At 44.8% G+C, this 13,395-nt stretch overlaps 1 protein-coding gene across 1 annotated transcript in view; it reads left to right on the top strand.

Moving 5' to 3' along the window:
• PTPRJ (protein tyrosine phosphatase receptor type J) overlaps positions 1-13,395 on the top strand; it is a 160,847-nt gene that overhangs the window by 106,690 nt on the left and 40,762 nt on the right. Inside the window, exons 2-3 of the mRNA XM_056803779.1 lie at positions 9,324-9,345; positions 10,995-11,225. Coding sequence (XP_056659757.1) covers positions 9,324-9,345; positions 10,995-11,225 — 253 coding nt within the window. The remainder of the gene's footprint in view (positions 1-9,323; positions 9,346-10,994; positions 11,226-13,395) is intronic.

Below are 13,395 nucleotides of genomic sequence, written 5' to 3'. Positions count from 1 at the left end.
CACTCCTCTATCCTTGACTTGTATTTGATTCATTATTGCTATTGCACACTCCTAATAGCCAGGTCTCTTTTGTAGGGGAAGGTGTAATGACAAAAAAAGCCTAGAATGACAGAATGAGAAAGATCAGTAACAGAATAGAAGCTTTCTAAGACCCCCACCTTCACCCCCTCCTCATACAGACCCGGAGTCCGATCAGTGAGTGGCCAAGCAGTGACTAGGACTTGGGCCTGCTGATTCTCAGGTGTGGGTCTTTCCCCCCCCTTTTTTTTCTCCCCAGTTGCTTTTCTTTTCCTTTTGAACTTGACAAAGACCATCTGCAATAAGTCCTCTGCTCCTGTCCCTGAGCTATGTCCCTTCTTCCACAAGACAGCCCTCCATCTCTGCTGATAGCATTTGCACGAGGGAGACAGGGAGGAGGAAGACAGGGCAGGAAGCCGCCTTGCTTGGACTTTGAACATGAAAATGTGCTTCTTCCTCAGCCCAGAAAATGTTGGATTAAAACATGACTTGTAGCTATGCACATTAAAAAAAATGACATCAGTGGGTAAAAATACCGCCTGCCACACTGTGTGGGGGCTCAGCTCTGAGAGAGAAAGAGCCCATTGTCTGTCGCCCAGTCTGTTATTCAGTCACTTATTAGCCACCCCCCAAACCTGAACATTCCAAGTGGAAAAGCTGAGATTCAGCCCTGCTGCTTTGACAAGTGGGCATGGGGGAGTGCTCCGGGTTTATAGTCTTCCGTTTGAATTCCATCAATTAAGAGTTAGGCATCAAGTACCTGCTCTTCATTCAAGCCATATTTATTAAGCTTCTCCTGAGTGTGAAGTCTTTGCTAAATGCTGAGGGTGGTGGGGTGGTGGAGGAGAGGCACACAGACAGACAGGCAGGCAGGCAGGCAGGCAGGTAGACAGACAAAGCAAATGGGAAGAGATGAGACAGGGAGATGGGGGAGAGAGAGATGGAGAGACAAAGAGATGGAGGAGATGGAGAGAGACAGCTAGGAAGAAGGGAGAGGCAGGGCGTCACACAGAACCTGCCCCTACTGAGCTTACAATCTAATCGTGTGCCTGTTTGTGTACAGCTAAGTGAATGCAAAATAGGGAATGATTCTGGAAAAGATGGGATCCAGACAGTCTGGGAAAACCTGAGAGGGAGAGATCACCTTCAGTAGGAGCAGATCAAGGAAGTCTTCTAGGAAGAGGTGGTACCTGAGCTGGGCATGAAAGAAAAGAGGATTTCAGTGGGTAGAGATGAGGAAGAGAGTATGTCCCAGGCAAGGAGAGGGAGTCTGCAGGGAATGTATGTAGGCTGAGAGGGGCAGTACAGTGTAAAGCCAGTTGGAATCCTGTCTCTGATGCTTATGAACTGTGCGACCTAGACCAAGGCTCCAGCCTTCTCACTTGTCTAATGAGGGGGTTAGTGAGATGGCCTGTTGGGTCCCTTCCAGATGTAGATCTATTATTCTGACTTGGATATCCAGTTTTCCTGGAACAGATTATGTAGAATGGAAGCTCCCAGTAGGCAGAGAGGCTGGCTAATTAGTTTGTCTCAAGCCTCCCAAGCTTAGCAGGATTCCTGCCTAGAGCAGGGATTTCATAAATCCCTCTGGTTTGTTGGAACAGCATGTGGAGTTATGTGAAGGGAAAGAAAGAGTGTGAAATCAGCCTGGAAAAGAGATTAGAAACAGATTGTGGAAGGCCTTGAATGCCGGGCAGAGATGTTTTTCTTTTACCTTCTGGGAAATGGCAAGCCACTGAAGGCTTTTGAGTCCAAGAGTGAGCTGGTCACACTGTGCCTTATGGAGATTATTTTAGCTGTGGCTATCTGAAAGATGGATTGGAGATCAGGAGATGCTAGGAGCAGGGAGGCCAGCCCAGAGACTCTTCCATTAACCAAGTCTTTGGGTCTGGGGTATTCGGGGTAGATGAGACAAAGTCTTTGCATTCTAGGACCTTAGAGCTCTTTTAGCCTGGCACCCATGTTGGGGGTGGTGAGAGAGGGAGGGAGTGTTAGCTGTTTTCAAACATTTGTGGGGCAGCCATGAGGAAAGACGGTATAGACTTGTTCTTCTTGGCCCTTTAATGTAACTAGGTGGCACAGAGGATAAAGCATTGGACTTGGGAGTTAAAAGGACCTGAGTTCAAAACTGACCTCAGATACTTGTAGCTGTGTGATCCTGGGCAAACCACTTCAACTCTGTCTTCCTCACTTCTAAAAACACCTGCCTTCCAGGGTTGTTGTGAGGATCAAATGATACGAAACTTATAAAACACTTATCAGAGTGTTCAACATACAGTAGGTTCTTAATAAATGTTTCTTCCCTTCCCTTCCTGTAAAGCTAAACAGTGGTCAATAGTAGCTGCCAAGGAAGACTAATTCCTAACAGTTAGAGCTGTCCTCAGCTGGAGTGATGGCCTTGGGAAGCAGGGGGTTCCCCCTCCCTAGAGGTTTTCAAAGCCTGGCTAAGGACTTGTTAGGAATATGTGTAGAGAGGGGCAGCTAGGAAGCACAGTGGATGGAGCACCAGGACTGGAGTTGGAAGGGCACTTCAAACACTTTCTAGCTATGTCCAGATACTGGGCAAGTCACTTTATCATCTTTGCCTAACCCTTGTCCTTTTGTCTTAGAGCTGTTATTAAGACAGAAAGTAAGGGTTTAGGGGAAAAATGACTCTGTGTGTGTGTGTGTGTGTGTGTGTGTGTGTGTGTGTGTGTGTGTGATGGAAAGCCTTGGCTCTTCATCATGGATCAGATGGAAGAGAATTTAAAGGTTGAGAAAGAGGCAGAGAGGATGCTGAAGTTTCTGGCCTTGTGGGTAGCAATAACCATGCTATCACTGAGAAAGATGGGGATGTTGGGCATAATTAAGAATTTTAGGGACAAAGTCATAGTGCTCAGCACAGCATTTGACCCAGAGCTTAATAAATGCATTTTTTAAAAGCCCCTACCTTCCATCTTAGAACCAGTATGTGAATTGGTTCCAAGGTAGAAGAGCAGGAAAGGCTGGACAATTGAGATTTAAGTGACTTGTCCATAGTCACATCGCTAAGAAATGTCTGAGGTCAGATTTGAACCTAGGGTCTCCAGTCCCTAGGCCTGATGCTCTATCCACTGAGTCACCTGGCTGCCTCAATAAATGTTTTTTTTTTGATGAACATATACTTGTAGGCACAAAGGTTTTTTGTTTTGTTTTACTTTTTAAATGATTTTATTTATTTATTTATTTTTAATTTCATTTAGTCAATTTAGAACATTTTCCCCTGGTTATAAGAATCATGTTCCCCCTCTCCCCCATAGCTGATGCAATTCCACTGGGTTTTACATGTGTCACTGATCAAGACCTAGATCCATATTATTAATATTTGCTCTAGGGTGATCATTTAGAGTCTACATTCCCAATCATATCCCCATTGAACCATGCGATCAAGAAGTTGTTTTTCTTCTGTGTCTGCTCCCACAGTTCTTTTTCTGGATGTGGATAGTGTTCTTTCTCATAAGTCCCTCAGAATTGTCTTGGATCATTGCATTGCTGCTAGTAGAGAAGTCCATTACATTCGATTGTGCCACAGTGTATCCGTCTCTGTGTACAGCGTTCTCCTGGTTCTGCTCCTTTCACTATGCATCAATTCCTGGAGGTCATCTCAGTTCACATGGAATCCCTCTAGTTCATCGTTCCTTTCAGCACAATAGTATTCCATCACCAACAGATACCACAATTTGTTTAGCCATTCCCCAATCACAGGGCATCCCCTCATTTTCCAATTTTTAGGCATGAAGGTTTTCAAGATTCGTTTCCCCATAAAATCCCTGCAAAGTGTGTTGCACAAATATCTTTGTCTCAATTTTTAGTAAACAGGCAGAGGAGAAAACCAAGGACTACTGTTTGGGATTTGCCCTAAGTAACACACTTAATAAGAGTTGGAGCCAAGATTTGAATCTAGATGTCAAGCCCAACATTCTTTCCTTTACATTATACCCACTCTACTCTAACCTATGTGATTTGGGAAGAGAAGGAGATCCCTATTTAGTTTGTAAAATAGAGGGCAAGCAGCATTATAGTGGGAAAGGTTCATATGATCCAGGCCTGGATGAGAGGAGAATCCAGGGGCCAGAATGAACCACTGCCAGTTTTGTAAAATTATAATACCATGACAAGATGTCTCTCTCCTGTGCTGCTTCACTCCCCCTCTCCCCAATAGAGAATGAATATTCCTGGTGGACAGTTACTGTATGATTTTGTTGTTGTTTGTTATTGTGGTGGTACGCCTATTATCTAGCACATAGTAAGCACTTTAATAAGTGCATGTTGAATTTCTTTTACCTCTGGAATGCACCTTAATCACTTCATTTTGTCAAGATGGTTTTTGTGGTTATTTTGTTGTGGGAGCGGGGAGAGGTACACATGCAGAGAGATACAGTGTAATGATAGTCAAGAAAGAGATGGAAACGACAAGTAATAAGTAGCTGATCTTTGTATAGTGTATTCTTTTCTTTTGTAAGTCTTAGTAACAATTTCTGTCTTAGTAACAATTCTAAGACAGAAGAGCAACAAGGACCCAGCAATCAGGGTTAAGTGACTTGCCCAGGATCACACAGCTGGGAAGTGTCTGAGACCAGATTTGAACCCAGGTCCTTCCGACTCCAGACCTGCTACTCTTTCCATTTTCCTATATAGCCATCCCATCATATTCTTTTCCAAAGTCCTTTACAGAACATCTCAGGATTACAGCTATGTTGGACCAGGAGGGACCTTCCATATTATCTAGTCCAACCTCCTTGTTGTACACAGAAAGAAATGGCAGGTTAAATGATCCCATTTTAGTCTTACCACATGGCTGAAACACACCTATCTTACATCTAAGACTGAAGTTCAAAGATGTTAACCAAGTGATTTGTCCAAGGCCATCCAGCTAGCCAAGTGGCAGAGTCAGAATTTGAACCCAGATGTCTTTTCTATCTGAACTCTCATCTTCTAGATCACAGGGAGGATGTCTCTAGTATTCCCGTTGGAGAAGCTGTCCTGTGTGGTCAGCCTGTGGCATCCTGTTAAATGAAGGATCTTAGGAGGAAAATAAGAAGAAAAGCACCCAGTGTCGGGAAGGAGGACAAATCCCCCAGCTTGCAGGGGTAGACAAAGGGGGCATCTGTTCTCCTGAAATAGAAGGGTGGGGGCCCCACGGCCCACAGATTTTGTCGAGTTGGACTCTGTCAATGCCCAGACTTTGTCCTCACAATGTCCTCGTTGTGGCTGGGGACTATCAGCTACTGTCACTGGAGTAAAGGGAAAGCCTCCTGTTCTCCCCTCCCCAACTTGGGCCCATCGGCCAGCCTTTGTTTCTTCATTTGCATAGATGGCCAAATTGTGTGGTGGGGGAGAAAGAGGTTCAGAGACGGTTCCTCGGAAGCTACAGACAAACCATATCTGGAATTGTGGTGTTTTTGAGCTATTGATTACAACTGTTCATTCTCATCTGTTCTGCTCTAACAGTCTTTCAGAGAAAGATCTGGGGGTGTTAGTGGACTGCAAGCTCAAGCTGAGTCAGTGGTTTGGTATGGCAGACAAGAAAGTAATCTTTGGCTGCATTTAGACAAGCAAAACATTCTCGGGAAGTGACTGCGCCCAGGCCAGACCACATTGAAAGTGTCATGTCCAATTCTGGTTCCTTTATGTTAGGAAGGACATTGATAAGTCAGAGTGTGCAGGGCAGCCTCTAGTCCATGTCTGATGAAGACTGGTTGAAGGAACTGGGATATTAGGAGGGCTCTGCAGAAGAGGAGGCTTGGAAGTAGAGTGAGCTGTCTGGTAGTATTAGAAAGGCTGCTCCTGGAGGGTGGCGCAGACTTCTGCCAGATCTCAGAGGGCCTAACTTGGAGCAATGGGTGTGTGTATGTGTGTGCTCGAGTGTGTGTATGTGCTCTGAGAGGCAGATTTAGGATTGGTGAGGAGAAACACTTCTTCAAAATTCAGTTACACGTAGAAATGATTTTTGACAATTGTTTTTTTTGACATCTTAGGATTGGCTTCAGGACCCCTCCCACCATGGTATAAATTATACCAGTGCTTTCTATAGAAGACACATCACAATACAATAAAAAACTCACCAAGGAAATCAAGTGGGAGATGGTGTGCTTTGATGTGCACTCACACCACCGTTCCTTCTTTGGCTGCGGAGAGGGCTTTCCTCTTGAGCCCCTTGTGGATATCTTGGAGGCTTGCATGGCTGATGACAGTTTAGTCTATTCACATCATATGGTACTGCAGACCCTGCTCTCCTGGTTCTGCTCATTTCACTTTGCATCAGTTCATCCAAGTCTTTCTGTTCTTCATTTCTTATGCACCGCTTATGTTCAGCCATTCCCCAAGTGATGGAGACCCCCTCGGGTTCCAATTCTTTGCCACCCCAAAAAGAGCTGCTAAAAGAGTTTGGAATAGGCAGGCCTTAAGGGAAACACTTCTTACCAAGGAGCCATCCAAAAGAGGAATGATGGGATGTCGGGGCGGAGCAGAGGCAGGCGCCATGAGAAGTAGGAGGGTCATGGGGGATGGGTTTCTGTTTAGGTGTTCCTGAAGTGCCAGCGCTAGAGCACAAGGCTGGTGGGACACTTGCTGAGCGGGGTTGGACCATGACTTTCCCTCTTCTCCCTCCTCTCCTTTCATCTTCAGAACTTTGGCAATTAAAAATGTGCCTGGCTCCTCCAGTGGTAGGAACCCTCGGAGCCTCTTTGGGCCCCCTCCAGAGAGGGAAGTAAGTGACACTATCCTGACCGGAAGTGCTACTAGGGAGACTTTTGGCCAAGTTCTTCTGCTCTGCCGCCTTTGGAGGCAGTGAGGGAACCCTTTATTATTACCCTGCCGATTGATTTTCTTCATCCTCTGCAGCCTCCTTGGGGTCATGCCAAAAGCATTTTATAAGCTTTGGGCAAATTTTGTCCCCTCTTTCGAGACCTGGAGATCAGCTGGGCGGGGTGTGAGTGGGGGCTTCTTAAGCTGAGTTCTCTGACTACTTTTCAATATATTTTGCTGGCTGTATTTCATTTCTGTTGAAAACTTGCAGTCCTTTATTTGGAGCGTTTAAAAACACGATTCTGAGAAGTCCACAGGCTTCACCAACCTGGGATTCTGGGCTCATTGGGCTTACCAGCTAGCCACGTGACCTCCTTGGGGTTCAGCGGCCTCACGTTTGGCCAGTAGAGTGTCCGGCCGGCTGATAGTCCAGATCTAGCTGCCACAAAATGCTCCAATTTGGCTTTCATTTCAGCAGTTTACAAAAAGCGTCCGCTGCTGCCACCTGCTGATAGGAGGAGGAGATGAGACACTTGGGAATCACTACAAACAATATCAATTCCATTCAGCTCAACATTCATTGGGTCCTGGGCACTGGGCTGGGCCAGGGTATACGAAGGCAAAATCCAAACTGGCCCTGCTTGCAAGGGGCTAATGTATGCTCTCCTGGGAGGAACAAGAACATATACGTGGCTAAGGATGGAGCAGAAATTTATAGAATAAATAGAAGTTGGAAGGTCCCAGAACATGAACAACAATCAGGTTAGACTTCCTGTAGGAGATGCCCCTGAACTTGATTTTGAAGGAAGCCTGGAATTCTAGGAGGAATAGGGAGAGAACAAGCTTCTGGAGCTAAGTCAGTGACGTGGTCAGATCTGCACATAGGGTATGTGAATTGGACAGCTCTGTGGAGGATGGACGAGAGAGGATGTTTGAGGAGAAAAGAAGATGGGTCAGTCAAGTGGTAAGAGTGAGGGATGACAGGTGGCAGGCAGCTCCCCAAGTCAGGAGAGCGTAGGGAAGGGTTAGAGGGCTTTCAGTGGGCTAGACCTCTGGAATGCCCTTTTGGGAGGAGTCCCAGAGGATCAGCAGACATGGATGGATTGTGATCTGTATTTTGGGAGGGAACTTGGGAATCAATGAGATCAGATTTTGAGGGGAAGGTGGATTAAAAAGCTCTTGGTAGAGGAAACTCCCTCCTCCTGCCAGTGGAAGCGAGGACATTCTCTGATCCTTCTCTTCTTAGCAGCTCAGCTAAAGAGGAGGAGTCAGATTCACTGCTGGTCTTCAAGTGAGGTCTGACTCAGATGAAAATGTAATTGGGAAATATTTAACAAAATAAAAATATAATAGAACCTAGATAATGGTAATTTGTGGTTTCCTAAGTCAATATGCCACCCACAGGAATCCTCTTGTTCTTCTTTCTATTTGTGTTTGACAGTGTCCCAAAGTATTAAGAGATTAAATGGTTGGTTTATGTTTACTCAGTCTCACTATATCAGTAGTAGGACTTGAACTCAGATTCTCTTGGCTCCATGGATAACTTTATCTCAGTTACACCAGCCTCTGTGTCTTTTCAACCATGCAGAGAACTAGGGGAAATGGTTTACATTGAGTTCATATTCCTGTTAACCCTGGCAAAGATTTTTCTCTGCCTTCTGCATCCCCCCCCACCAATATTGCAGCAAGAACATCCTGAGGCTCTCTACCTCAAAGGCAGGAGCTTTTGTGATGATGTAACATGGGGGAGGAGAGCACCAGGCAGGCTAGTCTTGGAAATAGCCATGGGCTGGGATCCTGCCTCTGCTGCCCATCTCCTGTGTGGCTTTGAACAAACTCCCTTTCCCCTCCTGACCTAGGTTTATAAGTTGAGGGGGTTCAACTAGATCTTTGAAGAATGAATTCAGGTGATTCCCATTGTTTCTGTTTCTCAGATTCCTTTCAACAACAACAAAACATTGGGAAGTCCCCAGGGTAATCTAATATACCACTTATAATTTCTGCATTTATTTATTGTTTAAGGGGCCATTAAAGAAGTTTTAGCTGGAATGTTTCTGGCCATGTTGTGAACCACTAAAATGGGAACCACTAGAAGTCTTAGGATCCTAAATCTAGAGTTGAAAGGTAATTTGGAGGTCATCTTGAGGCTCAACCCCTCATTTTACAGAGGAGGAAACTGAGGAATAGAGGATAGATTTTTCCAAGATCATAAAGAATAAGCGGTAGAGCTGTGATTTGAACCCAGGTCCTCTGCCTTAAGAGCCAGGCTTCTTTATGCTGAACCACAATGGCTCTTTAAGTTCTAGGATCCAATGACTAAATGCCCAACACTGCTGCCTGGGGTGGGTGTCGGAGCAGTGGTGTGAGAGCAGGAAATTGAGAGCTAGAAAGGAACCTTTGAGATCAGCCAGCTCCATCCTGAGATTGAAGACTCCTGGCTTGGCCTGCCCAGCTGTGAAATTCTTAACTTCTTTCTCTCTGGTTTGCATTTTCCACAGCCCAGTGGGTTGACTGACTTCCTTTTTTTCTTTCTGTTACAGATTGCTGTTGCAGTCAGTGATTGTAAGTACCATCTACTCTTTGTCAATATCCTGGCTATTTTCTACTGCCCCCTCATGGAGATGAAGGGCCATGCATGTTCACCTAAGATAACAGGTCTCCCTCCCTTCCTCCCTTCCTCCCTTCCTTTCTCCCTCCCTTCCTTTCTCCCTCCCTCCTTCTCTCCTCCCTCTCTCCCTCCGTTCTCTCCTTCTCTCCCATTCTTTTCTTCCTTTCTCCTCATGCATTTTGGAAAGTCGATGAGGTCTTCATTTTGTTCCCAGTATAGACTTCCACATATCTTTACCAGATTATTCCTATGGGCCATTTTAGGGTCAGGAATATGCAATTCACCTGGGCCTTTGTAATTATGGAAGCCCATGTTTAAACACTTTTAGAATATCTGGGTGATTTTTCTCCCTCTTCATTAACCTGATTAGCAAATAACCAAAGATGGCAGTTGAGTGCTTGAATCCCTGGGATCCCTGTTCTCCTGACCTAAAGAACAAAGCAGCTAGAAAGCACTTCTGAACTGTATGGAGGGGGGACATTAAAATGGCTAGGGTGGGTGGGTGGGAGAAGGGCAACTAATCAGCTGATAATGATTGAAAAAATATCATATTGAGGATTTAAAAAAGTGCTGCTGGTGCTTGACAGCAACTCTCTCAACCCCCAGAGAGGCTTTTTTTGGAATGAAGACAGGCAGTTTGGTAAATAAATTGACACACTGTCATATCAGAAAACAAAAGGCTCATTGGCACCTGTGCTCTGCCTTTACATCACTGTGGCCCTCATGCTTTGTTCTGTATCAATTTTGATAGTCTTTCCTGAATTTCTTTGAATTCTTCATATTCCTGATTTCTAACAATGCCACATTCCATTGTATGCACTTTCTCCAATCAGTTGTTGCCTACAGGGCAGCTTTCCTTCTCTGTCTGATCTCCATATTTTGGTGGTTAGTTCAAAATTAATGAATGAGTGACATAGCCATCACCTTAAATGGTTATAAGGAGAGCTTTATGGGGCATACTGTTTAAGGTGGACAGAACTTAGGACTTGGAATTATGGGACCTGGGCTTGAATTTCAGTTCTGACATGTACTCATTGTGGGACCCAAGAATCCTTTTTGAATCTCAGTTTTCCTTGTCTACAAAATGGGAATGGTAATATTTGTCTATTCTATATACATGAGAATAGTAGTTCTTATCTTTCAACAACTGTGCTTTAAGTATTCTTATTTCCATTTTACAGATCAGGAAATTGAGATTTAGAGAAAGGATAAATGACTTGCCCTGGGCTGCAATATCTAGGAATCACCAAAGGTGAAATTTGAATTTGGGACTCTTTAAAGTCTAGTTATGTCTTGCTTCTTGATTAATGAGATCTTCCCTATTGAGAAGCTAGTCTATCTTGGTGAGAGTTAGTGCTGTGTGGTGGAAAGAATTTAGGGTTTGGATTTAGACAGCATGAATTGGAATCCCAGCTCTGTTGCTTACTGCTTGGGTGCCCTTGCCTTTCTTGGCTTTGGTGACCTCATCTGAAAGGATTGGGCTAGATGCCATTGGAGATCCCCTCTGGCTCCAAATGAATGATCTCGTGACTATCAATGATCTCCAAGTTCCATGGCTAGGATAACTAAGGAGATGCCATTGTTTGGGTCTTGTTTCCTACAGGTGTTGATTGTGGTCCAATGAATTTCAGTTCGAATACCACTGACATTGTTGTGACCAATTTACCAGAAGGCTTTTCCATCCACAATGTGACCAGAGAAGATGGATATGTGTCCTGGAATATCCATTCAGAGACCCCAGTGAATAAGACAATTGGGGGGCTCTCCCCCGGGGAAACGTATATTATCGAGTTGAAGAATGGCACGAATACCTGCTGCAAAAGGTGGTCAACACGTAAGTGACCTCAGATTCTTTATCTGTTAAGGGCCATCTTAGAACTTAATTAGGTGGGAGGCCACTCCTCCTACCCAAGGGGCTGAGATGGTGATGGCAGACAACCTGCTCTCTGGTGGAACCATGCATAATCTCATCTCTGACTCTGGAAGCTCTCAAGGTCTGTCCTCCTCCTGCTTAGAAACCCCATTCCCTTCGACACAGAGTTATTAAGGGTCAGCTGTATTAAGGCCTGTGCTAGGCCAAGGTGGTTAAAAGTCTGAGAGAGGATAGCCCATGCCCTCCTGGAACTTCCAGGCTGTTAGGGAGGGCAAGGAGGTGAGGGGAATGACAGATCGATACACACGTACTTCCCAGAGTGCTTCAGAGAGGTGTAAAACTAAATGGAGAAAAGATGTGATGGTCATGGGTTGGGGGGAGCTTCACTGAAGAAATAACAGGGCTAATGAGGTAAGGTTGGAGGTTTTGGGGAGAGGCAGATTGTGGGAGGCCTTGAATTCGAAGCAAAGGAATGTGGACTTACCTGACAGATGACAGGAAAACACCACAAGAATTGCATATGCCAAAGGTTAGTTTCGAGCTTCAAATCTTGGACAGGTTTGCTGAAACTCCCCATTTCAGGTATAAACATCTCTTCTTGGGCCACAGTCTACTTTTGTGCTTTTTTTTTTTTTGGTGAAACACAAAAGGAGGCCTCCTATCCATTGTCCTCCGAGTCCTTTCCCTTTGCTTCTTTGGCTGCCTGCCACTTTTCTTGGTGGGCAAGGGGGGGCTTCATAGCTGAGAAGGCTTTAGTGAGGCAACCAGGTAGGGGAGTGGATAGAGCATTGCACTTGGGGTAGTTCAAACGCCAGGTCAGTTTTTTACTGGCTACCTGACCCCGGGCAAATTCTTTAAGCTCTTAGCCTTGATTTTGTCATCTATAAACAAAATATGCTCACTAGTGAAATGCTGTTCTCTGAAGATTCTCCCTTGCTGCCATCATCATTCAGTGCCCAGATAATCATCTTAAATTAAGATTGGTAGAAATGTACTTTGCTCATTCTCTTACCTTGTTCTTCTGCTATTGCCTTCTCCAGTCCAAACCATCCCCTCTGTTTTTCCTCATTGGAAGTATATAAAGGGTACAGCTAGGTGGCTTAGTGGATTGAGTGCCCAGGCCCTGAGATGTGAAAGTCTTGGATTCAGATCTGACACTTACTAGCTGTGTAACCCTGGGCATATCACTTACCCCCAGTTGCCTAGTCCTTCCAGCTCTTCTGCCTTGGAACCAATACACAGTATTGATTTTAAGATGGAAGATAAGGGTTTGGAAAAAAGTAGATAGAAAGTTGGAAGGGATCATAGGGTCCCAGAGCTGGAAAGGATCTTGGAGCTGTGTTGTAATCCCCACACCTTATAGATGGGGAAACAAAACCCTGGAGAGGTTCACTACTGGTCCAAGACTGCTCAAGTAGAAGGAGCATGTTGGAGATTCATCCTGAGGTCCTCTGACTCCAAGTTCATTCCCTTTCCTAGTGGATCTTAGAACTCCTGCATGGATCAGTATCTGTTCTTCAGACTATTTCCCATTTCTGTAAAATAGCACTAAGCCAGCCTTCTCCAAGAAGCCTTCCCCAAATGGATCCAAATCTTGTCTCCCCTTCCATGATGCTGGGTCTGTGTTCTGAATGGGATTATACTGGTAGTTTACAAATTATTTCCCCTGATGTCTTTGGATTCTGGGGCCCTTGATGGTGGGATTAGGGGCCTTTCTTTTCTTGTTTGGCATCTGACAGATATTCATTAAATGTGGAATCCAACTAGGAAATTTGTTAATGGTATGATAGGGCTAGATTTAGTTTCTAGAAAGGTGTTCAGGAAATTAGTGATGTAATGAAGTTTCAACAGAGAATAAAATTATCTTTCTTAGACTTTCTATATGAACTTGGAAAAGTCACAAATTCCCTGGGTCTTAGTTTGTTCCCCTATAATATGAGAGGGTTGGATTTGATTCCTCCTGGGGCTCTTGCCAGTGCTGGACCTGATTATGAGCCTGAGAGAGAGAGAGAGAGAGAGAGAGAGAGAGAGAGAGAGAGAGAGAGAGAGAGAGAGAGAAAGTGTGTGTGTGTTGGGGGTAGGGTGATACACACAAATGGACATTAAAGTATTAAGTGCTCACAGTGTCCCA

This window comes from Monodelphis domestica, chromosome 6 (assembly GCF_027887165.1).
Source record: "Monodelphis domestica isolate mMonDom1 chromosome 6, mMonDom1.pri, whole genome shotgun sequence".
Classification (NCBI taxonomy): domain Eukaryota; kingdom Metazoa; phylum Chordata; class Mammalia; order Didelphimorphia; family Didelphidae; genus Monodelphis; species Monodelphis domestica.
This window is presented reverse-complemented; position numbering and strand designations above follow the sequence as displayed.